General features: G+C 34.1%; 1 protein-coding gene across 4 annotated transcripts in view; it reads right to left on the reverse strand.

Annotated features, from left to right (window-relative positions):
* The window catches only part of afap1l1a (actin filament associated protein 1-like 1a), a 70469-nt gene that overhangs the window by 20019 nt on the left and 22981 nt on the right, over positions 1–27469 (reverse strand). For 2 of the 4 annotated variants that reach the window (XM_009291126.5, XM_005173256.6), the window contains exons 1-9: positions 23735–23963; positions 9332–9457; positions 6910–6993; positions 6741–6820; positions 6068–6179; positions 2847–2945; positions 2564–2772; positions 286–465; positions 21–104 (exon numbers count right to left, since the gene is read on the reverse strand). In XM_009291126.5, the coding sequence (XP_009289401.2) occupies positions 21–104; positions 286–465; positions 2564–2772; positions 2847–2945; positions 6068–6179; positions 6741–6820; positions 6910–6993; positions 9332–9457; positions 23735–23792 (1032 nt within the window). In that variant the 5' untranslated portion in view covers positions 23793–23963. 4 annotated transcript variants of the gene reach the window in all.

Genomic DNA, 27469 nt, shown 5'->3' on the forward strand with positions numbered 1-27469 from the left:
AATGTGTTCTGGGATCTTACCTTATCCAGTTCAATCTTTTTAGGAATCATGGGAGATGATGGGCTGTCCAACCCATTCCCCTGACCTGTAACGTCACGCACCACCTGCAATCACACACACACAAGCACACCATTGGTCCACAACACATATAAACATAGTCCGTCACACAGGGGGTCTTTTTACAAAAGCCTTTTTCTGCTTGAGCAATATTGTTTCTGGCAAGCGGATGCATCCATTGTGTGTGTGGATGGATAAGTGTATAAGCGAATGAAGAATCATGTTTACATGTAGCCATTTCTCAGCCTGCTCCTTGCTCTGTACAGCTAACACTAGCGCTTCTCCACCGGGAAGAGTGAATCGAAGCTCGTGCTTCTTCCTCCGGCCGTCTTTGGGGACATAGATGACGGAGCACAGGCTGAGTGGTATGTCTGTGTATGGCGACTGGTCTTTAGAGCTTTTATAGCACTGTAAAACAAGATTCAGAGGTTTCTATGTATTAGACATTACATTTTTAAAAAGCACTTTTAAAATAACAAACAATTATGCATATTTCAATAAATAAGAGATTGCATTTAAAAAAATGTCAGCCCCCCAAAACACTGTTGTTGAGTAAATTAACTATAAATAAAAAGTTACTATGCTAGTAATGCTATCCTAGAAATTGACATCTTTGTTACTAAAATCACATACAATTATACATTCATTCATTTTCCTTTGGCTTAGTCTCTGATTTATCAGAGATTGCCACAGCGGGATGAACCACCAACTACTCTGGAATATGTTTTATACAGCTGATGACCATCTAGCTGCATCCCAGTACTAAGCGGCTGATCACACCGAAAACGCTTTTTGCATTGTGAGGCGCCTTTTTTGATTGATTTACTAATGGCCACAAGAGTTTTACGCACTGCTTATGCGCCCTGCGCGCCTCACGTTTTAACCACCTGCCACCTAGCATTTTTGTCGCTCACTGTGCGCTTGCAGCTAAACAAAAGCAAAGACTATAGAATTCCCAAAGACATGCCACTCGTATCTTTTTGAATGGGGAAAAGTGTAACAGTCAACATGGTGGATAAAGCCCCACCTACTATTACAGGAGCCAATCAGCGATCGCTATATGGCAAATAAATCCCACCTTGTAGTACAGGAGCCAATCATTAATCGCTATAGACTGACAATGGGGAGGGCCTCAGAACAGATGCGAGTTTCTGCAAATTTTGTGTGATTTGGATGTTTAGAAATGAAACTAAAGAGAGTTGTTGTTTAATTTTATTGCTGATTTCAAATATGAAATTTAATAATAAGCTTTGCAAGCAGTTTTGGAGATATTGATGTTTCCCCATTCAGACAAAATCCCCGAGCATACAGCCGTAGAGGCTTTTCAAATATAGACACTGAGTGAAATGACTTGCCTTAAAGGGACTTTGACAAAAGTCGACTCTGAGCGGAAAAATCGTGTTATATCAGTCGTGTCGCATTCTCTAATTAAATGAAAGCAGAGGTGGGGTTTCTATTGAGGTGACAGCAGTGTTTGTGTTGTCAAGATGACTATGCAAACTTTTGAAGATGGAGAAGAGACTTGTGGTTGCTGTATCTGGTGCTTTATGAATTACAAATCCTGAATTGTATAATATTATTAAATAATAAAAATTATACCAACAGCAACACTCTCGCACAATACCCAGTTGATTCAGTCTTGTCTAGTGACATAAAAAAAATGTTTTTAGAACAGAAAAGCATGTGCGGTGTGAGCGGCCGATCTGTGTTCAAAGACAGTAAAAAGTAACTTTGATCAAAATAAGTAAAATATAAAAACATTTGGTTTTAATTGAGCTTAGCTTCTATTGAAATAATTAAAAACTACAAAAAAGACAGAAACAACAAAAATGCTAAAACTTTGACTAAAATTAATGACAAAAAAGATTATATGTAAAATACTTAAACTATTAAAGCAAAACAATTGCGGTATGTCAATAATACTATGCATATTATTAATATGCTCATACCTATCAAAATATTGATCAGATAATTTAAGCAAGAATTCTTTTTTGTAGATTAATAGGGGGGTGAGTGTAAGGGGAGGGATCAGTAAAATGAGGTGCCGGATAAGGTTTCAGAGGTGCTGGATCCAGATCCAGCTTGTTCCGGCACAAATTAAGCCCTGAGTTCACACATAAATGGGAATTTTGTCATTTACTCACCCTTTTTCCAAACCTGATTTAGAGTTTTTTTTTCTGTTGAACAGAAAAGAAGGTATTTTGAAGAATGATAAAAACCTGTTATCATTGGCTTCCATATTTATTTTTCCTACTATGAATGTCAATGGTTACAGGTTTTCAACATTCTTCAATATATCTTCTTTTTGTGTTCAACCGGATAAAAACTCAAACAGGTTTGAAACAAAACAAGGCTAGTAATGTAAATGAGTAAATGTGGAGTAAAAAAGTGCATGCAAACACACCCAATGTTGATTCAGTTCAGTTCAAAAACAGTATCAATAGAAGTATCATCAGGAAACAAAATGAAGACTTTGTTTTGTTTGTTAGAACATTTGGCCACTCACCTGTAGTCGGTTCTCGCGGATGACAGTCAGCTGTTTAGCCCACTGCCCGAATCGTTTCTTCCTCAGCAAGAAGGCACAGATATGGCAGTCTCTCACCGGGGCCATGGAGTTTTCCTCGGAGGGCCACTGGTGTGTCAAACGCTGGCCTTTCTCTTCCTCCTCCTCATCATATGACTCATAAGAACTGCTTAAAGCATCCGAGTCATTATCTGCAAAAGGAGTCACACTAAATACTACTAATTGGAAATGACATTGCTTAAAGCATCAGGGTTCTCCTGCTTACAGGAATTTTTGCGTCGTCCGTTTACTTGCGTCGTTGGGTAATTATTCTCAGCGTCTTCGTAATATCCATCTTCAATGGAATTCGGAGGGCTAGAGCTGCCTGTAGATATAAGAGAGATGCATAATGCAATATTTAAACAACTAAATTTAAATAAATAACACTTAAATAAATAAATAATTACTTTACAGTTTTTTTCTGGCTCTTCAGGATTCTAAAGGGCTTGTTAACTTTTTTTCAAAGCAGTTAAATGTTCTGTAAAATGAAGATATTTTGAAAAATATCCATTGACAGGAACCATTGACACCCATTGTAGAAAAAAACTAATTACTTCTGAAGTGGTTTCAGGTTTCTAACATTCTTCAGTATATATATTTTTTGTCTTTAACTTTGGAGCAAGCCAAGGATGAGTAAATGGTCTTTCTTTTTTGTGGTGTACTGTCCCTTTAAGAAAAATTAGACATCTCAGCCAAAAGATTAATTAGTAATCCTCTTCAAAGTGAATTTTAAACTTGCTTTTCTTATCATCTTCTTGCTGAATTGCTTGAATGTACTGCAAACTTCTTTTAGTGCATTATTAAACTGTCAATGCTAAATGAAATTTGCAAAACAATAAATTAATAGGCATTGACTCAGGAATCCTCCCTCTTTTGGCCTCAGACATGAACTCCACACCCAGGTCTCAGCTTGCAATTAGATTCATATGAACTGGTTTTGAGAAAAGCATATTTATTAACTCACACAAGTGGACGGTCATTTTATTGCTGACCGTATCTACAGTACATGCAGTATATCCATTTGCTTACATAAACAAAATGTCAAGATAATACCAAGTTTGGAAATGTGTAGGTCATTGTTCACCATACTTGAACTCTGGGACAAAAATGCAAAACATCTTTGCATAAGCTTGTGTTTTTGGTCTCTTGCACTAAAAGAAAATGCAGGGTTCCACACAATTCATTTATGTTGTCCACAATCGATTAAGTTAACTTAACAAATGTATGCGGATAGAACATAAAACATTTAAGTTGCCCCATCTGTAGTGCACATACAGATTTAAATGGAAGTCAGTGGAATGAAAGTATTCTATTTACTTCTTGAATGCACATTATTGCTACTACTTAAATTAATGGTACAGTCTGAAATTGTGTGTGTGTTTTTTTTTTATAAAATATATACTTCTTATTTTTTTTTTTAAACTTTATATTTAGTACTGCTCCATTTTGGTACAACAGCTAATGTCCACTTTTCACAATTCATTTCTTACTTGTTATTTTTAATTAGAAAATGTGTCCCATTTAAGATGTAAAATGACTTGAAAACTGGCTACCACTTTATTTCGACAATTTCCTTTGGCCATTTTGTCAACTTGAGTTTTCTTTTCAACAACTCAACTACCATTCATTAGTATTATACAACTGTCTGCTTAATATCTGCTATGTCTTAATTTTAATGGTCTCCCAACAGACACTCTACTGATTATAGTTATCAAATTATTCTTCAAACCCTATTTGAACAGTATACTAATATTCAGGTAATACTCTAATCAAAGTGTCAACATGTTGCAAAGTTGCAAAGTTACCTTTTCACAACAGAATATCTAAGACCCCATAGCTTTGACATCTTTTCAGTGATCCAATTACAAGTGGTTGGTCAAAACATTACCAATTCCACCTAGTATGAAATCAAAAGTATCTTGTACTTACTTTATGACAACATAATCATATTGCTCTAAAATCTCTTTCACTTTTTGCTGACTGACCTATTTTTAAATATTTTAACCTTGTGTTTAAAACTTTACATGCACTATTGCTCTATTCTGGTTCAATATGCAATTCCTACTTTCCACATCACATACGTCACTATTTTTCTCAGGAAACATATTTTAAAGCCATTGACTTGAAAATGTTGGTAACAACCAAAGAATTCAATATATGCAAAGAAAACAAATCTAATTAGTTTACACATTAAGTTATGCATAATGAATGGGGAAAAGTATTGAACATATGCAGATAGCAAAGTATAGAAAGGCAGTGAAAGCCCACACAGCAGCTGAAATCTTTCAGTAGTTATTCAGCAACCCTCTGCCCTTCGTCAGTTAATATCAGCACTTTTAGTCCAACATCTACATTATCAGGATGATCAAGATGAAAAATTTCCAGAGTGGACATTTCAAGACAATGATCTAAAACACAGCCAATGAAACTCTTAAATGCTTTCAGAGAAAGAAAATGTAGAATAGAAAGCTGTAGAATGGTCCAGCCAATCACCTGATATGAATCCAATATAGAACTCAAATTAAAGATCAGGTTTGATGGACGAGACCCTAGTAACCATTTATATTTTTACATATAATGTAAGGTGGTGTGTTGGGCAGCGGGGAAGGCGAATCTGTTTTGCTCCTATCAAAAAATAATTAAATAAAAAAAGCACACAATGACCTACTCGATCTGTCTGCCCCATATAATATTAAATATGTTTCAGTAGTTCAGTACTTTCCCCTTTGTCATTTCATTGTTATTACTCTTAACAATTTTTTCAGATTTTTAAAAAAATATTTTTATGTTTGCTTTGTTTGGGTTTTTACCAAAATCTGGTTCAATTTCTTGTCAACAGCTCCTTTAGAAATATTATTCCCAGGAAAAAAAAAAAAACATGACATATTCAATACTTATTTTACCCACTGTAAACGACTCTAAAGGAAAACCTTTTCTTGTTACTTTAAGAAAGGACACATTACAGTACCATTTACAACAAGTATGACAGCAATGCATCACCACTTAACACTTTCTATGAAGCACTAAGTATGAATGCATATAAAAGTAATCTAACTAAAGAGGTAATTAAGTAAAGGATGTGGATGGCAACTGTGATTAAACAAGCTGTGCTTTGGTTTAATGCTGTAAAGTATGACATTTCTCACAACACATTCCATAATGAACATGTCAGTTCAGTGGGCAGGGAGTAGGCGGAACAGGTGGTGTTGTGTGTTAGAACACATTCAACCAAATGAGCATTTACACTATAAAAGCAATCTGATCAAATTCATTTCCTCTGGAAGTAGTTGAAAAAGTTTACAATCTCACCTGTTTACATATATCTGACTGACAAAAAAAATAGAGTTGACAGGGCCTACAAAACAATATAACCTCACTCTCCAAGTTATTTAATCTACAGGAATTTATATAGACCCATTTTTCCAAGCTATACAGAACCGGACTCACTTCGGCTGGTGATATATTCAGGCATCTTTCCAGGACTGAGTGGTACTGCCTCTTCATAGTAATCCTCTGGAGGTGGTGTGTTGGGCAGCGGGGGAGGTGAATCTGTTTTGCTCTAATCAAAAAAAAAAAAAAAAGAAGCACACAATGACTTACTCCATCTGTCTGCCCCATCCCATTAATTCACACTCAACATCTGCTTTTTAGTGAGTCCTCACAATATCGCAAAGCTATGTGGCTTTGTTCCACTACTCGACAAGTTACCCCAATAACAAATGATATGTGACCGCTGCATCCAATCAAAAGCCAAACCCACATGCCACATGGATGACGGCTGAAAACTGCACCAGAAACTGGACCATTGAGCTAATAATGGCACATAAACATACTGACACACGCGGTGAGGAATCTGATTTCTGGAAGAGCTTGCTCTCTTTAATAACAGATAGGCTCTATGGGGACTTTAGAGAAGGTGACGTGAGATAACAACCTGCTTTGAATGCGCAATGCAGCTGGAAAGAGAAGAGCAGGTTTAAATGCAGGATGATTAATCTCTCTGCCGTATCTCACCGTCGCAGAGCACAGCCCTTATTATACACTGACATCAGGGTTAATGGTGCACTATATATTAGCGTTCAGGGCTAAAGAGCAAAGCATTGTGGGTACGCTTTCTTACAGGCTTGGTGACTGTGTGGTTCGCCTCAGGCTCTTTCTTCTGATCCTCCATTTCGACTTTCAGGTCCCCGAGGTCACAATCTGAAGAGACCCGAAAACACATTTATGAGTGGATTACCTCAAAAACAAAAGGAGAGAGCATGCTAGTGTCATAAATACTCTCCACTTACCGAACGTTTCAAAAAGAGATTCAACAAAGCTGGTTCCGTTTCTGTATACTGAGGTGTTCACGTACATATAGTCTTTTGCAGTGACTGTAAGGAATGAGTATGAGAAAAGGGAGAGCATATGAAGACAACCACCGAAAAGCTTTTTCAGTCTCATTCATGAGAGAAAAAAGGCTTATATCTATCACTCTGGACTTGTCACTTTTTGGTCCAAGGGGTTTTTTGTTTGTCTAAATTGTCTCTAGCATATTTTTCTAGTGGGTTCATCTGTCAGGTTGATGTTTTCAGAGTTAATTTGCAATATCTATGCAGTTTCCTAAAGGAAAAAACTGTGCTCAATCTGATGAGACCACTGGGAGTTAAAGGCTTTATCACGGTAGTCTACCAGAAGTAACTAAGCTGACCAAAATTTCCAATCCTTCCTGATGGATGTAAACAGAAACAATGGTCCAAGCGTATTTCCTGTTTTACATTTATAATTTCTACAGCTTCTGAGCATCCAAAAAGAGACACATATTTATAACTAATGCCATAATAGCTGTTTTAACGTTACGTTATGATTGAATTGCCTCTTGTTACAATTATGAAATAGTTTAAAAACAAGCAGGAAATGTATATGGGCCAATGACAAGACCACATTGAAATGGTCTATAAAGGGAGGAAGGGGTCTTTAATTAAAGGTGCAATAGGTGATAGGGTAACTGAGTTCAGTTTAGGTCACAATTCATGCTATTAATTACTTAATTACCTGCCTATTTTTAAGATATTAACTGTGCATTAGTAGTTATAAAAGTATGATCTTATTCTGCGTTCCTAATTATAGCCAAAATCTAAACCAAACTTCTACCTTACTAACTATTAATAAACAGCTAATTTGTAGTTTATTAAGCTAATAGTGTTAGATAAGTTTTTTTTTTTTTTTTTTAATACTGTGAATTTTGAATTAAGGTGTTACCAATGATAGTCATCAGAAACTATTTTTGTTACGCTGGTAGAAAGTCTCTTCACATCCTGATAACAATCATTAAATAAATTAAAAGTGCACTTTGTACATTTGACACCCAGTGGTTGAATTAGGTATTGCACTCCTGGTTTAAAACACATTTTCACTCTGCCCCTCCTCTGATGACTCCATGCAAGCACAGGTTGCCAGATTGACGACATCAACAAGATCATGCCTGACAATCAAGCCTAAAGGCTGATTTAAAGCTCATTTAATGTGTGTTCTAAATAAAAGCAATGGCAAACAATAGGAGTTTTTGTCTAAACCAACAGCTCCCTGCTGAAAGAAAACAGCTTAAACCAGCCTAGGCTGGTTAGCTGGTTTTAGCTGGTCGACCAGGCTGGTTTTAGAGGGGTTTGGGCCATTTCCAGGCTGGTTTCCAGCCATTTCCAGCCTGGTCTTAGCTGGTCAGGCTGGGAGATGACCAGTCAAAACCAGCTTGACCAGCATAGCCAGGCTGGGAGCCCAGCTAAAACCAGCTATGTCCAGCTTAAACCAGGCTGGTCAAGCTGGTTTTAGCTGGATTTAGCTGGTCATTTTCCAGCCTGGTCTTAGCTGATCATGGCTGGAAACCAGCCTGGAAATGGCCAAAACCCCTCTAAAACCAGCCTGGTCAACCAGCTAAAACCAGCCAACCAGCCTAGGCTGGTTTAAGCTGGATTTTTTAGCAGGGCTGAAGTTTATATTTAAGAAACGGCTTCTATTTCTTGCAGCTGAGCAACAGAAAACTGACAATGATCACCTCAGGTACACCATATGTGCTTTATTCATTGTTAAATGCTAATAATGCGAGTTCGAATGCCATTTTACATGACATTTATTGCCATACTAAAAGCAGCAGCATATAGTTCACCTCAGATCTTAAAAACAAAATAAACCATTTGAAATTGAACATTAGAACTGTGACTCTTGTGCAACTCTATTGTGCAAGCCAATAACTACAGTATTAGTGATTCAGCATGTACATTTAATAACGTTAAATAGGTTTAATATGTATTAGATTGTAAACCTAACCATTTCGTTGAAGTGCAGTGAGTGTACATATTCTGTGCATATTCTAAATGGCCGTATTTAAATTTCTGTTGTGTTTCGTCTGGTGCAAATTGCTTATCACTGCAAATCTTTTCACATAATGTGTTGTTAGGACAAGGCTAATGTAACCTGCCTATTTAATGTTTATGTTTGTAATATTTATAATATTTGCTAATTATTATTTCAGGCTTTCAGTGCTATCAGGCTAACGTTAGCATTTTCCAAGATCTCCTACTGTATTGCACCTTTAAGTTTACAGCTAAACTCTACAACAAGCTGATTATTCCAGGAAGTTGATTTGAACATCTATGGCTGTAAGGGTTTATCAATTGGTGGTCTAATTACTATATATTACCTGCTCCAACCAATAAACTGACTTCAAAAATGTACCTGAGGGCTGAAGTTGTCTGAGTAGGTTCTTCACAGCCATTTTCTTCTCTTCTGTCGCACAGCTCAGGGTCTCATGATCCAACAGCTTCAACAGCATATTCAACTCTGTCACCAAGAGCTCCATCGCTGAGGGTCAAAGCTCAGGGTTAGAGGTCGATATAAACCAGACTACACAACTGTCAGAGCTTGTCATAACAACAGATTAATTAAACCAACCATCAACCTCTCAGCATGAGCAAGAAAATAAAAACAAGTGTCAGTTACAGGGGATATTAGTCAGTGATACGATACTCATTTTTACTGCATTTATTACTACTATAATATTTTAAAATGCATTCAAATACAAAACAACGTCTAATATGAGCAGGTTTTAATTTTTGTGCAGACTAGTTCACATTTCTGAAAATGAGAAATATTTCTGATTATAACAGAAGTTAAAAATATGATAATATAATTAGGGCCAGACAGAATCTACAGACATTTTCTGCTATTTCTGCAGGGAACTTTGTAAAAAATTTGCAGATTTATGCAAAACGATTTTGGGTGTATCATAACAAAAAACTTAATACATGAAGTAAAAATAATTCCTCTTTAAATTTTATTTAATGTTTATAATGCAAATCCAATTTGATCCACTTAATCGGTAAACAAAGCAGAACAAACAAAGACAGAACATATTACTTTATAAACGGTATTGTAAATAAATCATAAAATCATTTTCATATTAGTCAATAATATTACTGAAATTAATATAAAAACTGAATGAAAGATTAATTTACTCAAGTAAATTAACACAATTTACACAAGTAAATTAATAGACTCAATGATAGGCTAAAAATCTGCGAATTTCTGTGCGCAGATTCCATGTGGGCCTAGTCAAAAAAAATAAGTGTCAATTTATGGAAATTGAGATTCATGCATTATATGAAATGTAAATAAGTATGCTTTGCACTAATTATTACTTTGTAGACAATATTTGGCAGAGAAAATATGAAATCTGAGGTTTCAAAAAACTCTAAATACTGAGAAAATCACATTTAAAACTGTCAAAAATAAGTGCTCAGCAAATCACACTAACCAAAAATTTAGTTTTTATACATTTATGGTAGAAAATCTACATGTCTGCATAGAACATGAACTTTACTTAATATTCTAATGATTTTTGGCATAAAAGAAAGAATGTGATCATTTTGACTAACGGCGTAGAATTGGCATAGACGGACCAATATCCACCAATTACTAAAATGTCCCTACCAATAATTGAATCAACTTTAAATAAAATAATCCTCCGTCAACCCTTAGTAACCTTCATGTGCACAAAGTCAAGTTTGCTACGAGTTCACGTAATAATTCTACCCAAGACTGTGCAATTAAACAAAAGTTGGTTTCGATTTTGGCCTCCATGATTATGAAGAACAATAATCGGTATAAAAGTTAAATTGTGTCCCACACTTCTCTTAATTTACCTCCTTAAAGCCAGACTGCAATAAAATTAACTTTTGCAGCATGGGATATGATTGTTATTTGTATTATTAATTGTTTATTTTATATTATTAAGTACTTTATTCATGTTTTTAAAAGCGTGAAACAGAATTTGTGCTCTTCAATGCATGCCCTAGAGATGTACGTCCCTACCAATGTCAAGAGCTAATCTACGCCCTTGATTTTGACCCATAGAATGTATTTTAACTATTCACATAAATATACCTGTGCAACACAATATTGATTTTGTGACCCAGGGTCACATACAGTAATATTTAATAATTTATTTATTCCAATTATATAACCCTAATACAACCTAACTATGCATTTTGACTCATTTATGGACACTATATGTCACTGACCCTTTAAAAAGAGGGAATATCAGCCTGAGATCAACTTTGCTCTTCATCATTAATCATCCATCTCTGACTTTTCAAGGCTTGTAAAGTTGGGATGACTGAATTAAAACAGATCTAGATGCATGGCTGTTTGTAACATAATATTCCACAGAGCGTCTTCAGTATGGACACACATGTCAGAGGACAATATGAGTTATGTGCAGGGGGGATGATGACAGGTCACCCCGAATTATAAATTGGAACAGGTTTGGAGCTTAAAACTTCACACTGGGACTCTTAAGCTTTTGTCCGGGTCTCAGTGGGATGAAAACCGCCTTGCTGGAGTAACCAAAAACCCCTGTGTTTAGAGTCAAAGACGTACCCTCTGATCTGTGGCGAGCTTCCCATCCCACCTAGCAAGCTTGTACAGAGAATCAGACGAGGGTCCAACCCCAATAAATACAGCCATAGTCTGACATATAAACTCCCTTAAGACAAGTAAAGACAGTGGGTTAACCTCTGCTCTTTTGTGTCTTGATTACACAGAGAAAAGGACTCGATGACATTGCTGTAAGCCTGTGAGTAGAGTTTTAGGGCCAGATTTCCTAACAGTTTTCACCAATGGAAACTCTTTAATGCTGTTATAAACTACTTACAGGACTTCCCTTTCAAACACACACTGTAAAAAATATTGGTTATAAAAATAATTATTACAAAAAATAACTATTAATATCTGTTAATAGTGTAAAATTTTATATTGTCTGGGATGGTGTTGTATATTATGATGCAAAAACTTTGTAATAAACTGCCAGTAACATTTTTTGTTATTTTACAGACTTGTCTACATATTATTTCTTACACACTGTATTATTTTAAACTACTAAAAATTATCAATAAGAGTCACTTTGTTAAACTGTATGTGAATTTTTAAAATGAAAAGTAAACAGAGATCAAGGTCCCAAAATGCAATTCACAACCTTAAATAAACACTTGTGAACTACAAAATATGCAACTTTACTGTTTATTTACAGATATTTTTACAAAGTAGAATTTATCTCCCATAAAGAATATTTAAAAGCATCATGTAATTTGCTAAGGTTTTTTGTAATCAGTTTATTAAGATTTGTGACAGTATTTACTGTAAAACCCAATGAAACACTTTTTCTTAAAGAGGTAGTTCATCCAAAAATAAAATATACAATGCATTGTACCAGGTCTTATGAAGTGAAAAGTTCATTCTGTGAAAAAAGGAAATGTTTTGGTAACACTTTCATTAAAGGTGATGTACTGGCGTACATGTTCCATGCAGTATTTTAAGAACAATGAATTATGCATAACTCCCTGTAACTAACCCTAAACCTAACCTACACTGTAAAACCCAACAGTCAACTTTATCAAATAAAATGAGTGTAATTAACTCAAAATTTAATGAAAGTTAATTCTACTCATTTGAAAAGAGTTTTGAACTCAGTGTTGAAGATAATGAGTTAATTTAATACCTCATTACTTCAACCTAAATGGAGTAAGTTACTCATATAGATTAGTTTAACTCATTTCCTCAAATGGTTTGAGTTGCCTTAAACTATTGGGTTTAACAGTACTCCATTCATTTGAGTTCTCTTCATTTATTGGGTTTTACTGTGCTCAAATTGCTTCATTTACTCTACTACATTTAAGTTTTGGGTTTTATAGTGTAAAATTTAACACCAACCATATAGTAATTAATATTACTCAGTAGTTAAATGAATAGTTACACTGTAACAACTTCGCCTTAAAAATAATGTGTAACCAATAATTTTATTGTTTTACTATTACAAGCTACTTTAACATTTATTTAATTAAACATCCTTGCATTTATCTATTCAATATATGCACTATTAACAATTTCCTGTAAAATCTACAGTAACTTAATGGCAGCAGTTTGCCAGTAACTTACTGTAATTCAATTACAGCAACAACAAAAAAAGATATTTGACATTTGACAAAATTACATTTGACATTTGATATATATATATATATATATATATATATATATATATATATATATATATATATATATATATATATATATATATATATATATATATATATATATATATATATTACATTTGACACTATTTCCTATAGCTAATATGTATTTATAGAATTGTAAAACTTTACTGTCAAATATACAGTAATTTTCACAATGCAGCTTTAAAATACATATGCTATAATATAATATACAGTAAAATACAGTTCATATTATAGTTTAATACTGTGTAATTTACAAATAAATCATTACAGTGTGGTGTAGGTTAAAATTGAACACTAGTATCAAAAAAATGTAATAGGTACTAATATTAAATCATAAGTACACTCAAAATATACTTTTTTCCTGTTTGTTTAAGCTACTTATTTGAAACATCACAATTATTAAATTTTTGGGGACTACCTAAATGTTTTATATTCAGTCCACTTAATCCATTTGTGTTGGGACAAAATGAAGGAATTGTGTGAAATCCAGCATTTGTTTTATCATTATTTTTTGATGTAGTGAATATGATTCTAATAAATAATTAGCATATAACTGCATGTATAGTTAGAACTGGGGAAAAAATACAGTGAAACTCAATAGTTGGTATCTAAATGATCCAAAATAGAAATTAAAGTTTTTTTTTTTCAAATGTGTAACTAAAATTGTTACTGAAATTATACTAAGATTTAAATAACTATTTACAACATAATAAATAATAGTAAACAGTGGAATAAGTATAACAGTATCTAATAAGAAGTTACAATAGTTTATAAAAAAAGTACTAGTTACTAATAAGTAGCACCTATTTAATAGATATGTGTGTAATGTAACAGAGTTAACAAAATGTAGAACCTAAAGGACAGGCATAGTAACAAATTAGTTTTGCCAAAAATGTATTAAAAGAATAAAAATCAACACTTTTTTTTGGGTAAATATGAAAACATCTTGTCGTATTTTACAACATTATCACCTTTTAAGTCAAAGTCTCAGAATAGACTGTTGTTAAATGTAGCCTAAATCTGGCACGTAAACCTCTGCAGTAATTGCCACCCGCAAAGTCAAGTTCACACAATGTTACGCACCAGCGACAGCACAATTTCTCTCCCAAAACCATTACTAATGATCCGCTACTACCAATGCTGAGTCTGTGAGTTTGAGCGAATGCACAGTCAGCAAATTAGCAAAAACATGTAACCAAAAACCAAGACTGCGAGTATGCTTTGAAGGGAGAAAACAAAAGCACGAAACGATAAAAAGCAGATTTGTCAGCAACACTAAGCAGTGTGTGCCCGGACAGGAGTTTGCTGATGTGCAAGGAATCTGACTGTTTTGTTCAAGGAGTGTAAATCAGGCCATGCGAACACCTCCTGTCCCAGTGGAAATGAGCTCATGATCAACAGAGCGACCACATTGATGACGAAGAGATGGCTGGAGAGAGAGAAAAAAAGAGAGAGAGAGAGAGAGAGAGATCATCCATGTCCATCACACAGCTGGACAATTTGGCTCAAACTGAGTCCAAGCTGAGCCACAGTCTCCACCTCAGGGCCTGTGGGCTTAATACTGATATTAACAGGTGTGGTGGGTCAAGATTCAGATCGGCTGCATGTCAAACACTTGTGAGCGGTGTACTAAAATATGGTGTAAGAGCTAGATTGAGTTTTCAGACCAAACGACCTGCTAAAACGCAATATTATAAAAACTGTAACATTTTGCTGTAGCTCACAATAAGGTAGCATTATTAGTGTATAATAAGAATCAATGTTACTTTTCACATTACTATTTTTTGGGGGGGGAGAAACCATCCAACATCCATTTTCAAAATCAGTTCAAATTATAGTAATTTTATTGCGTTTTTAGTGTTAAAAAAGTGTAATAGAACTTTATTACAACAACTCAATTCAATTAACAGTAACAATAATATTAATTGTTATTATTATTGTAGTTGTTGTTGTTACTAACTTTGTGTATTTCTCAGAGTGTAATAGTATAATGAATAGCACCCTTTATCAAATATTAATCATCTAATTATTGATTATCAAATCAGTAATAAATACAAATATAAAATATAAACCTTAAAAAGATAGTTATTAAAACAATTAGTTTGATTTAGGGATGTCCAGATCTGATCATATGATCAGAAATCAGGTCAGATCACGTGATTTCAGACTTGATTGGAATCGAACATTACCTCCCGATCAGTACTTGAATATACAGTTGAAGTCAGAATTATTAGCCCAACTTTGAATTTTTATTTCTTTATTGAATATTTTCCAAATAATGTTTAACAGAGCAAAGAAATTTTCACAGTATGTCTGATAATATTTTTTCTTCTGGAGAAAGTCTCAGTTGTTTTATTTTGGTAAGTATAAAAGCAGTTTTTATTTTTTAAGAACCATTTTAAAGTCAGTATTACTAGCCCCTTTAAGCTATATTTTTTCTCGATAGTCTACAGAACAAACAATCATTATACAATAATTGCCAAATTACCCTAACCTGCCTAGTTAACCTAATTAACCTAGTTAAGCCTTTAAATGTCACTTTAAGCTGTATGGAAGTGTCTTAAAAATATCTAATCAAATATTTTTACTGTCTTCATGGCAAAGATAAAATAAATCAGTTTTTAGAAATATGTTATTAAAACTTTTATGTTTAGAAATGTGTTGAAAAAAACTAAATTTTTGTTTTTAAATTAGATTTTTTTTTATATTTACTGTTGCACCAAAGTCCAAAAGTGAAGAATTGATGTTATTTTTTTACTTGATTGTTCAAGCTACCTCACAGAAGATTATTGAATGTTTTAATAAGTTGAATTAAATAAAAATAAGGAACATCCTGGATTACTTCAGCCATATTTTGACAATTCGTTTTCAGAGAGGTCATTTAAAAACAAAACAAGTAGGGGTGTAATGGACCACGGTTGATCCATGATTTATACAGATTACAACCCATGGTTTGGAACACGCGTGACCCCCGGATTAATACATTTTTATTTTTACTTCACTAAATTTGTAGTGATTCGAATAAATGAGAAATTGCCTCTCATGTCATTCAAATCACATGTATGAAAACGTTTAGGCTTTCCTGTGAAATATAATGACGATGGAAGTTAGAGGAAGGTTATTTGGGATTCGGTGGGTTTCTTAGGTTATTAAAGGTGTTTTCTGCATTAATGCATTCAGTGTAAGCTGCATGATTAATCATTATTAATTTCAGGATCTTAATAACCGTGCAACAAATTATATTGATGATGATGATTTGCATATGTTTATTAATCCTTCACATTGCTTTTATCGTTTCCTTCAAATCTGTGTTTGAAAAATGCAAAAAAAAAGTCAAAAAAGAGATTCAGTCTTTAGTTTACAAACAGTCAAAAAACACACAAGTACTGGATAACAGTTTATAGTTTAGATATAACCACTGATGTTTAGGGTAAATATTAAAATCACCATCATACGCATATAACTTGACGCTCAAAAATGAAAGTCGTAGGCAGCAATTACATTCTTTAATCAATAGGTGGCGACAACCAGCCTTTAAAAATATGCCACTGAATAATTCTTCAGAAATGATTCATCTAGCAATGAAACAGGGCGTTTTATGAGTGAGGAACTGAATCGAGAATGAGACTAAAGATAAATATGGGTTGTACAAATTATAATGTTAGATTTCTACATTTAGTGTAATCAACAGTGAATTGTTGATAGTACTGAATATTTTAAAATTCATTTTTATTTAGCTGATTACTTCTTCATTTTATTTTTAATAAAATTACAGGTTCTAAGTTCTGTTTGTTATAACCAAAAGTTTTTTGTGGTACTTTTTTTTGTAATAAACGGAAAGCAAATTACATGTGTCTCCTCCCCTTTTTGGCTGATCCAAAAAATGGTCCGATCCATGACAGAAAAAAAAAAGAAAACAATGTAACCCAAACCATTAGATTTGTGATTCGTTAAACCAATAATAAACAATAGATTTTTTTCCATTAAATATTCTAACTATTTAAATTTCCATTGTTTATTTCTTTTTAATTTGATGTAGACACCAGAGTGGGATGTCTTGCTTTTGGAATAGGCACACATTTTAACACCAATCAGCTTGAATAATATCTCAGCAGTAGACCACAGCGCATCTTGTTTTTAAAGCCACTTCTAACCATTTAAGTCATCATGGTGTAAACAAGCTCAGGTGTTTTCATCACATACTAAAAAAAGTGTGATGGAATAGTTCACACAAAATCCAGGAATATTTCAGTCTCTCAGCTTCTCTCTCCCAAGCTCGGATTGTACATAAACAGCCACCACCCTCTACCAAATCCCCTTGAGAAACACTAATAAACGATGTGCTTCTCCTCAGACTGTGCTGTGCTCCAGAACATGTCAAAACGCTTCAGCATCACATCTCTCCATGGGGAAGGTGAGGAGTTTAAAAGCCACAACCAAACACAAATACACTAATTCACACAAACGCATTCTTACACCCACATGCGGAGAAATTACTCATCTGAAATTGGGGTCAGCGTAACTGCTGCTTTGACAGGACCTGCTTTTTTCCTTCTTCGTCTTTTTGATTCATTACAGTTGCAGAACCGTTGTTATTGACTAATCTAGTGCAAAACATCTCTACTTGCTTTCATCGTGTCCCCAGCTGCCTTTACAGAGCCTCTTGTCGGTGTGTTAGTCGGAGTGTTTCTCTATTCAGACTTGTTGACACAAGGCCCCTGTGATCACACAAAAAAGCCTAGGTGTAACTTTACGTGTTACCCTCAACGTGACCTTCTCCAGGAGACACAGTTGGGTAAAAACTAAAGTGGCACAACATTCACAAGTGACCTAGATATGGTGCATGTGCCCGCTTGGCAAATTATTTGATGAATGTTGTGTGAAAAGTCAGCATGGTAAATGTGTTTACTATGCATAGCTCTTGTGTGAAGTCATCGGAAATCTACTTTTATCTTATCTTTGAGGCTTCATTAAAACACAGACACTTGTTGAATTTCATTGTTCAGACAGGCTGATGCTAATTATGTCTATTATATGGCAAAACAGCATAGCGAGGTGTTCACCAGTTAGTACAGATTGACATGTTAATTTGGCAGTATTTCACAATATAATTTTAAATGTATAATTACTATGGTTAGAACTATTGCCTCACAGCAAGAAGGTCGCTGGTTTGAATCCCAGCTTGGTCAGTTGGCATTTCTGTGTGGAGTTTGCATGATCTCCCTGTGTTCACGTGGGTTTCCTCCTCTGGGTGCTCTGGTTTCCCCCAGTCCAAAGACATGCACGTGATAATAGTGCTTGTTTGAATGTGAGAACATATGGGTGTTTTCCAGTACTAGATTGCAGCTGGAAGGGCATCCGCTGAGTAAAACATATGCTGGAAAAGTTGGTGGTTCATTCTGCTGTGGCAACCCTTGATAAATAAGAGACTAAGCTGAAGAAAAATGAATAAATAGCTTTGAGTTAACAAACAATTTGTGCAATATTTAGAAGTAGTTCAAATGATGTACTTTAGACAATTAGTGTTTTGTACATTAGACAATGTTCCGACTAATACGTTTTCATTTAAAAGCACACACTTATCTACCTGCTTTGGCCTTTCTTCAACAATGATACAGCTTTTTTAGGTAACAAAAACATTTTTTTTCCAAAAAGATCCTTTTGAAAAAAAAAAAAAAAACGTTAAAAGTTTGAAAAAAGGCTTTGGAAAACTACTGAAAATTATAGTGTGTAAATATATTTACAAAATAATATTCAATGAAAAGTTTAATATTTAATAATGCCAGTCCTAATAGATACTAATCAATTGCTAACGATACTAAATATTCTATACAGCGTTTATCAATAATGTAAAAAATTGTCAACAGACAAATATTTACTTTTTATCAGTGTTGGGCACGTTCATTTAAAAGAGTAATTTGTTTTAGTTACTAGTTACTTCTCACAAATAGTAACTGAGTTAGTAACTGGGTTACATCATTATAAAAGTTACTAATTACCAGAGAAAGTAACCATTGCGCTACTTAAAAAAAAATCTAATTTGTCAAATAACTATAAAATTTAATTCCTTACATTTATATAGCGCTTTTCTGGGCACTCAAAGTGCTTTACAGATTTTTGGGGGGGGATCTCCTCATCCACCACCAGTGAGCAGCATCCACCTGGAGGATGCAAAGGCAGCCATATTGCACCAGAGCGCACACCACACACCAGCTGACCACCAGTTGGTGGAGAGGAGACAGAGTGATGAAGCCAATTATGATATGGGGATGGTTAGGGGGCCATGATGGACAGAGGCCAGTGGGCAAATTTGGCCAGGATGCTGGGGTTAAACCCCGACTCTTTTTCAAAGGTTTTTAACGACCACAGAGAGTCAGGACCTCGGTTTAACGTCTCACCCTCACTGAGCAGTAAAAAGTCCCCATCCCTATACTGGGGCATTAGGATCAACACAGACCGCAGGTTGAGTGCCCCCTGTTGGTCTCACTAACACAATTTCCGGCAGCAACCTAGCTTTACCATGCAGTCTCCCATTCAGTTACTGACCAGGCGCAGCTCTGCTTAGCTTAAGATGGCGACCATGTGAGAGTTGCAGAGAGCTAGCTGCCAGCTAGAAAATAAAAATATATAAATATAAAACATTGTACACTAGTTTATACTGTTTCAATGTTGTTGTGGGACACTGTGAGAGACAACTATCAAATTCAACATATCATTATAAATATTAACATAAATATTTTTGCTTTTCACCTCAGTGAGGGAAAAGTAGTGCTCATATTTCCAGTTTGCAAAAGCTACCTTTGAACTGGTTGGATCTGCCATTATTGTGACACCTGGTCATTGGTGTGTGCCACTGACTGTGCATGTGCTTGTGTGTAAACACCAAACTACTCTGCCTCTGATTGGCAAATGATGGAAATGTACTATTTCTAAGCCAATCATCACATTCTCAGATACCCCACGTTCACAAACACCCCAATTATCTTCTCTGGTTGGTTATGTGTTGCAAAAAAAACGCTTCATAGTTCTCAATTATAGTGGCACCAACAGCAACGGCATTATAATGGGGGGGAACAATAAGTAATTTGATTACTCATAACTAAAAAAAGTATTGCCATTAATAACACCAATTTATTTATAGCGCCGGTATTCCCATCACTGTTTATTTATAAAACATGTTTTAGCATATGTTGCTAGTAATTCAGTTCAGTTGTTCTGCAATGACCTAATTAGGAAAACATATTTTGTTAACGTCACAAATGATGCTGTCACTGAAGCATGTGCAGCACTAAAACATTGTTTTAGTGAATTTCCCATAAAGACCAGAAGAATCAGAAGAAGTTACAAATCAGATCTTAATAAACCAAACATTGTTGTGAGGACAGTCAGGGCCAGCTTAAAACAACATGAGCGCAGTGGAGCATATATGTCTCCTACAGAGATACGCTTTTACATGAGATCAAACACATTTGTGTTTCTCTTTATCTAGAGCTGCACCTGTGGAGGGTCATTTCCAAAGCCAAGCACAACACGGGGCCCCGTGCCTATTTCCCTATAGAGAGCCGCACATGTGGTCCTCTCTGATAATACCACATCAAAACAGAGTAGTGGGAAAACTGAAATCCACACCGGCACTCAAAGACGGATCCCGTTAACCTGCAGGTTCTCCTGATGGCAGGGGTGTTTGTTGCTTTCTTTTGCATTGACTCCCTTGAGAGATCTTAGCTGATAATCTATTTTTCTTCCTCGCTCACTTGAAAGCACCTTACTGACAGTCGTATTGTTTCGACATAATCTAAAAGCTATGTTGAGGAATGCGAAGTTGGCGTCGAAAGCTGTGTTTTTAGAGGACAATGGGGCGTTTTTCCCAGAACTGCACCGATGCTTTAGCACTCAGCACCTCACATGGTGCCGCAAAGCCAGGAAACATTCCTCACCTCATTAAAAGAGCAGCCAAAGAGCTTAAAGATGCCTACCAGAGATAGTAATGTACACTCTTTGGTGGTAAAAAAAAAGAAAAAAAAAAGAAACAAAACACGGCACTCCTTAAGAAAGCTCTAAACGCTTTGGTGAAATCTTTTTTTACAAGCATATTTTGCAATGAAAACAAACACAACACTTGTTAGAATATGTATGAACAATTATATTGACCTTATTCTTTAATGCGGAAGTGCGCTCGTTTTTGCTATTGTTTTAGAACTTTCAATCAGATGCATATGGGAGAAAAGACTTGGAATAATAATCAGCAGAAAACGGTCAAACTACTCGCTCTACAAACAAGTGTTTGCATGATTATAGAGACAAAGCAGAATCATATAATAAGAAAATATCAGTTTACCACATTAAGCAACATAACGTGCTGTTTTTAACGTCTAAAAATGAATGAAAGTGAATGAGACCAGAAGTCTCCAGCCAAAAAGATTCAAATCTTCACCTTGGAATTATAAGGTTCTATCTGCATTCTGAATGATTTTGAGTAATTGAGCTTCAAAGTTTTTTGCATTCCATGTAGCAAACAGTGTGTGTGTGTAACATTTGTTTTTTGTTTTTTAATAAAAAGGCTTCAAATGTAAACAAGTTGTCATTTAATAAGAATATGTAAACAACTCAATTTTGACAAAAATGTCAAATAGAACCTTACAATGAAATGGCTGCGCCTGCTTATATATGTAGAATAAAATGAATAGAGTGCTGTGCTAGTGCATAGATTTACTTAATATGACTCAGCAACTAATATGTCTAAACTACAGGCTACAACTGATGGAATGTCAATATTTAAACAGGGTGTCCGTGGGGTCTTAAAAAGTCTTAAAATGTCTCAAATTTCAATAACTAAATGTTAACTTAATGTCTAAAAAAGTTTTTGTCTTGTAAGTCTTAAATCCTACCTAATCGAGCCATCATGCATTCGATCACCAACAATCCATCTCAATAGAACTTTTAACAAATCTCTATTTACCAATATGGTTTATTTATTGCCCTTACAATATTAATTGTCTAAAAGTTTTCTGTGTATAAATAGTAGGGCTGGGCGATTAATCGAAAAGTAATGGAAATCAACATTCAGAACTTTTAATCAAACAAATTTTTCCAGTTAAATATTTTTAATTACTTTCCCTACCATGTGTGGAGTCACATAAACCCCGCTCTGTTGAGGTTGATTATACTTATTGTATTATGATTTATACTTATAATATTAATATGATGTTGTGGCTCTGCCAAGGGCACATGTACAGTCTGGCGCAGCGTTCACATACCCGTGCACCACTCAAAAAAATGCATGTCACAGTGCCGCATAGCGCAAGCTTTGTGATTTGTTGGTTTAGTAGTGGTGACAACTGTTGGCAGCACAGAGAACTGTGTTTTCGGCAATGTGTGTTTTAATTTCAGTTGTTCAGCACTGATGTTCAATAAATAAATATAGATAGTAGATAGTGTGTGTTTACTTTATTTTAAAATCAGTAATCCACCCTATTCAAAAATCTCTCACTGTAATATATGAGCATATTTATTGTACAAAACTTGTCAGTAAACTATAAACGGCAAAAAATAAATAAATAAAATAGTCGTTCATAAATCGTAATCAAGCTTAAAATGTTCAATTTATCGAAATTTAGATTTAAGGCCAAATCCCCCAGCCCTAATTAATATTCCACATATGGTGAGGACAATGACCAGACTATTGTGTAAATATTTAGTTTATTATAATTTTGTATTTTAAAATAAGATATGTTTTTTTTTAAAAAGTGTATACATGCAACTAGGGTTTGTTTGTTTTGACAACTTATTTAAAATATATGGCTTTACTAATTATGATACAATAAGTATAAAACAATCATTCACAGTGGTCCTAAAAAGGTCTTAAAGAGTCTTATATTTGATTTTATGAAACCTGCAGAAACCCTGTTAAAGGTAAAAGTATGAAAATGTCAAATTTACTCACTCTCAGGCTACCAAAAGAATATACATGAACTTTAAAGTAGATTTTAGCTGCACCTGTGGATTTCAGTATGAATCTAGGTTATGACAGGTCAATAAATATCACTGTAAGGCTGAACCCTCAACATTAAAAAGGTGTCAGAGCAGAAATTAAGTTCTCATAATGCATTTCGATAGCATTAATGGAAAACAACCATGGACATTCATGATTGTTTGCAAAGGATGTGTATTTAAAAGCAATGATGTGGTAAATAATCTTCAGTTTACTGCATAGACAGATCATTTCACTTCATAAAATCTCAAGGTATCATCAAGTATTAATTTAGTTTTGCCTGTGTGTGTTAGTTTGACCCTCAAAGTGCCATTAACTTGCATAAAATGAACCACAAAAAACTTCAGTTTTAACAAAAATTCTTCTCAGATGTTCTGTTGAAGAAGATGGGGAAAAAAACTCACCAACATCTTGGAAAGCCTGAGGGTAAATAAACTACCAAATGCTGATTTCGAGTTGAACTAAAACCAATCAATGCGTTTCACTTTAGCCTGTGTGGAAATCAGGCGAGAACTGCCTAATAATACAATTATGTAGTTTCCAAGGAAAAAACTAACACGCGAGTAACAAAACACCTACCAGAAACAGCTGCTGAAGACACAGCCAGGCCCACCATCCTCTTTCCAACTGGAGTCATGCGTTTGTTTCTGAACAAGTCACAGCAATCCAGAGCTGAGGAATCAGCTGATAAACTGACTCATTCAAGGTGCATTTCCTGCACATTTATCACTTTCTGAGTCCAGATTAACAGTGAGTGAAGGATAGCAGGGGAATGTATCCTCCCTTTCTGGTCTGCTGGTGTGTGTGTAAGGGTGGGCTGATCACTCATGTGTGTGTCTGTGTGTGTGTAGTAAGGGGAGGCACCCAGTACTCATCTAATCCAGAGGGGCTCTGCAGCACCTGGGACGGACCCTGAGTAAATACACACATCCAACCCCCACAGGGCACAGTGTGGAGTTCAACAGTCCTCGCAAGCACCGTTCAGCTGGGTTATGCCAGTTTACATGTATGCATGCCAAAACTGTTCGTTTAAATCAAAGAAGCTCTCAGAAGAGTGAACGTGTCCTGTCAAATCTGAGCAGTGAAAAACATGGGAATTCCTTTAGCATTTTATATCATGAAAGACACTTCACGATCTGTCACTGGTCAAAACATAAATTATTTTAGTCCTGCTGCAAACACACATGATAAGTTCATTAAAAAGTTGCTTTATGTTGTACTGAAACTTTTTAAAATTCTTATTGTTTAAATATATACTCAAAAAAGATGTTTGCTGTTACTTATTTATTTAAAATGAGCTAAAACAACAACTGTCAGGTTTTTGGGGTAGCAGGCTAATTATTTTATGTTCAAACCACTTAATATGGTAAAAACTAATAAGTTATAACTTAATTCTTTCATTTTGTCCCAACATAAATTGATTGTTCTAACATGAATCGAACCCAGCATTTTTCACAGTGCATTAAATGAACTATTATTAGTTTCATTTGCACATCAATGGATTTGGTCTTCAGTGTTTGGAATTTCAGTACTGACTAATCTAAATATATATATATATATATATATATATATATATATATATATATATATATATATATATATATATATATATATATATATATATATATATATATATATAAACAAATATAAATAAAACATTATATATATTGTTTATATATTCAATTATATATATATAAACAAATATAAATAAAACATTATATATATATATATATTTTTTTTTTTTTTTTTTTTTTTTTTTTAAAGGAAGCTTTACAATATTATGAGACTCATAAAGTTAAGTCTGAGTCTGATAATATTGTATAGCTTCCTATTAAAAATATTAAATTAAAAGATAGATTTGTAAGGGGGGGGTACTTATATATGCTGATCACTGTAGATTAATTAATTATCACATTTAACTATTTGTTTATTCAAATAAATTATAAATTCATTCATCTATTTTATAATAAAATACTCCTATTCTATTAGTCACATTTATACAACGTGAAAAATAGTATTGAAAACGTCATCATTTTTCTCAGAAAACATATTTCTAAAGATGCCATTGACTTGAAATTTTTCCTGGATGTTGGTAACAACCAAAGAATCCATATATGTAAAGAAAACAAATATAAAATCTGACAGTGAAAGTCCAGACAGCAGCTCAAATCTCTCAGAAGTTATTCAGTAACCCTCTGCCCTTCTTCCGTGTAAATTAATTTTAGATGCTTCAGTCTAGCATCTACATTATCAGGATGATTAATATGAAACCAGGGTGGACATTTCAGCTAGACAATGATCAAAAACACAGCCAAGGAAACTCTTAAATGTTTTCAGAGAAAGAAAATCAAGCTGTAGAATGGCCCAGCCAATCACCTGACTTAAATCCAATAGGAAATACAAATTAAAGATCAGATTTGATAGACGAGACCCACAGAACCATCAAGATTTTCACACTGCTGTTGCTGTGAAAAAATTACATTACATAACATTTTTTTATTTTATTTATTTTTTTTATTTTAATGTTTGTATTGTTTGGGTTTTCACCAAAATCTAGTTCAACTCCATGTCAACCTACACTTTATAAATATTCCCATGAAAAAAATATGATGTGTCCAATACTTGTTTTTGCTGCTGTAGCACTCTTAATCAATTTGCCACGTTTCAAAATATAAAACTAGCTAATAAAGTATTATTCAAACTCTTAATAATAACATCTTAGTAGTATTATTTATTACATTTAACTCTCATTTTATTGTGAATATATATATATTTTTTATTGATTGATTTAAATGATCACTATGGAAACATATTTGTTTATTTTATATATAAGTCACTCTCCTAACCCTACACAAAAATTTTAATGGAAAAGGGGATTTCAAATTGTAAAAATCTCTCACTGATTACCATCTGTTTGTTTCTTTCATCTGCTGCATTTCCATCAAACACGCAGTCTCTCTTCTTAGTGTACATGATGTATCTCCTCCCTACGTTGTGTTACAGTGCCCCTATAGACTGCAGTTACACACAAAGGAGTCATTCTGCCGGTGAGCTCTAGTGAAGAGTTTAGTCCTCTTCATTGGGTTCAGCCATCCAAAAAAAAAAAAGAAAAAGTCTGGTGCCGACATGCACAGGCACACACGTTCAGAATGACGTTATTCAAAGCCACAGGCAAAAAACCAAAGACCACTCGGCAGGATCTGACATGCTGAATTTCTCAAATCCCACTCACACATGCGCCCGCTCTATCAAACACACACACGCTTTTGTGTAGATAAGCAGCTCGTATCAGCAGTTCCATCTTTTCGCCACTGAAAGCGGACACTTTTCTGTCCATTTCCCAGTTTGGGGTTCCTGAGGGCATGTTAGGTCTTGCGAGACAGAGGAGATGCAGAAGGGTTTGTGTTGTTAAACTGCAGGCCTCTTGCTAGACAGCTTGACACAGTAGATAGGAGACAGTCGAGACAACAAAAGCTGTTTATTTGCACTTTTAAGAGATCAGATGATGCATTCAAACCACAATTATTGCATTTACAGTAAGTGCTCTCATTAAAATAGTTGTGTTGATTCAGCGCTCTATACTAATGATCCTCCTTTGTATTTATATGTTTTGTTTTCTGCCAAGGCAAGCATTGATTCTATTATTACTATTTACATGTGGTATTAAAAGGTTTGCTCATCCTACTGAAAAAAAGCTTTCAGAATTTATTTACTGAAACACTTTTTAAAACACAAATTTTAAACCAGGCACATTTATAATTAACACCCTCCAGTATAAACCATGCCATGAAAGTCCTTTTAATTTTTAATATTTACATTAAATGTCAGTAATTATGTTTTAAATGTGTCATTTTCAGAAAAGTCAACAATTTTAAATTAAACTGTATATAATATATATAATAAATACAGTTGATTGAATTTAATTTTGGTAATGTTTAAGTGCGGTTTCTGAAATATCCATAAAATGGACATTATTTTCATAGTTCTTGTTTAAATTATAAACAAGTTAAATGTAAGATTTTTTAATTAAAGCTGTTTTAAACCCTTAAGAAATTAATTTCTTTTCAAAATATTTTTAGACAAATGCATGAAATTTAAGTCTGTGTAATAAAACATTTTACTTATGAATATTCATAAAAAAATTATGAAATTAAAATAAAATAATTAAGGACTTCTCTAAGCTATTCATTGAAAAAAAAAAAAAAATATATATATATATATATATATATATATATATATATATATATATATATATATATATATATATATATATATATATATATATAATATATCCATAAATTAGCAGTCGTCCGT

This window comes from Danio rerio, chromosome 14, assembly GCF_049306965.1.
Source record: "Danio rerio strain Tuebingen ecotype United States chromosome 14, GRCz12tu, whole genome shotgun sequence".
Taxonomy (NCBI): Eukaryota; Metazoa; Chordata; class Actinopteri; order Cypriniformes; family Danionidae; genus Danio; species Danio rerio.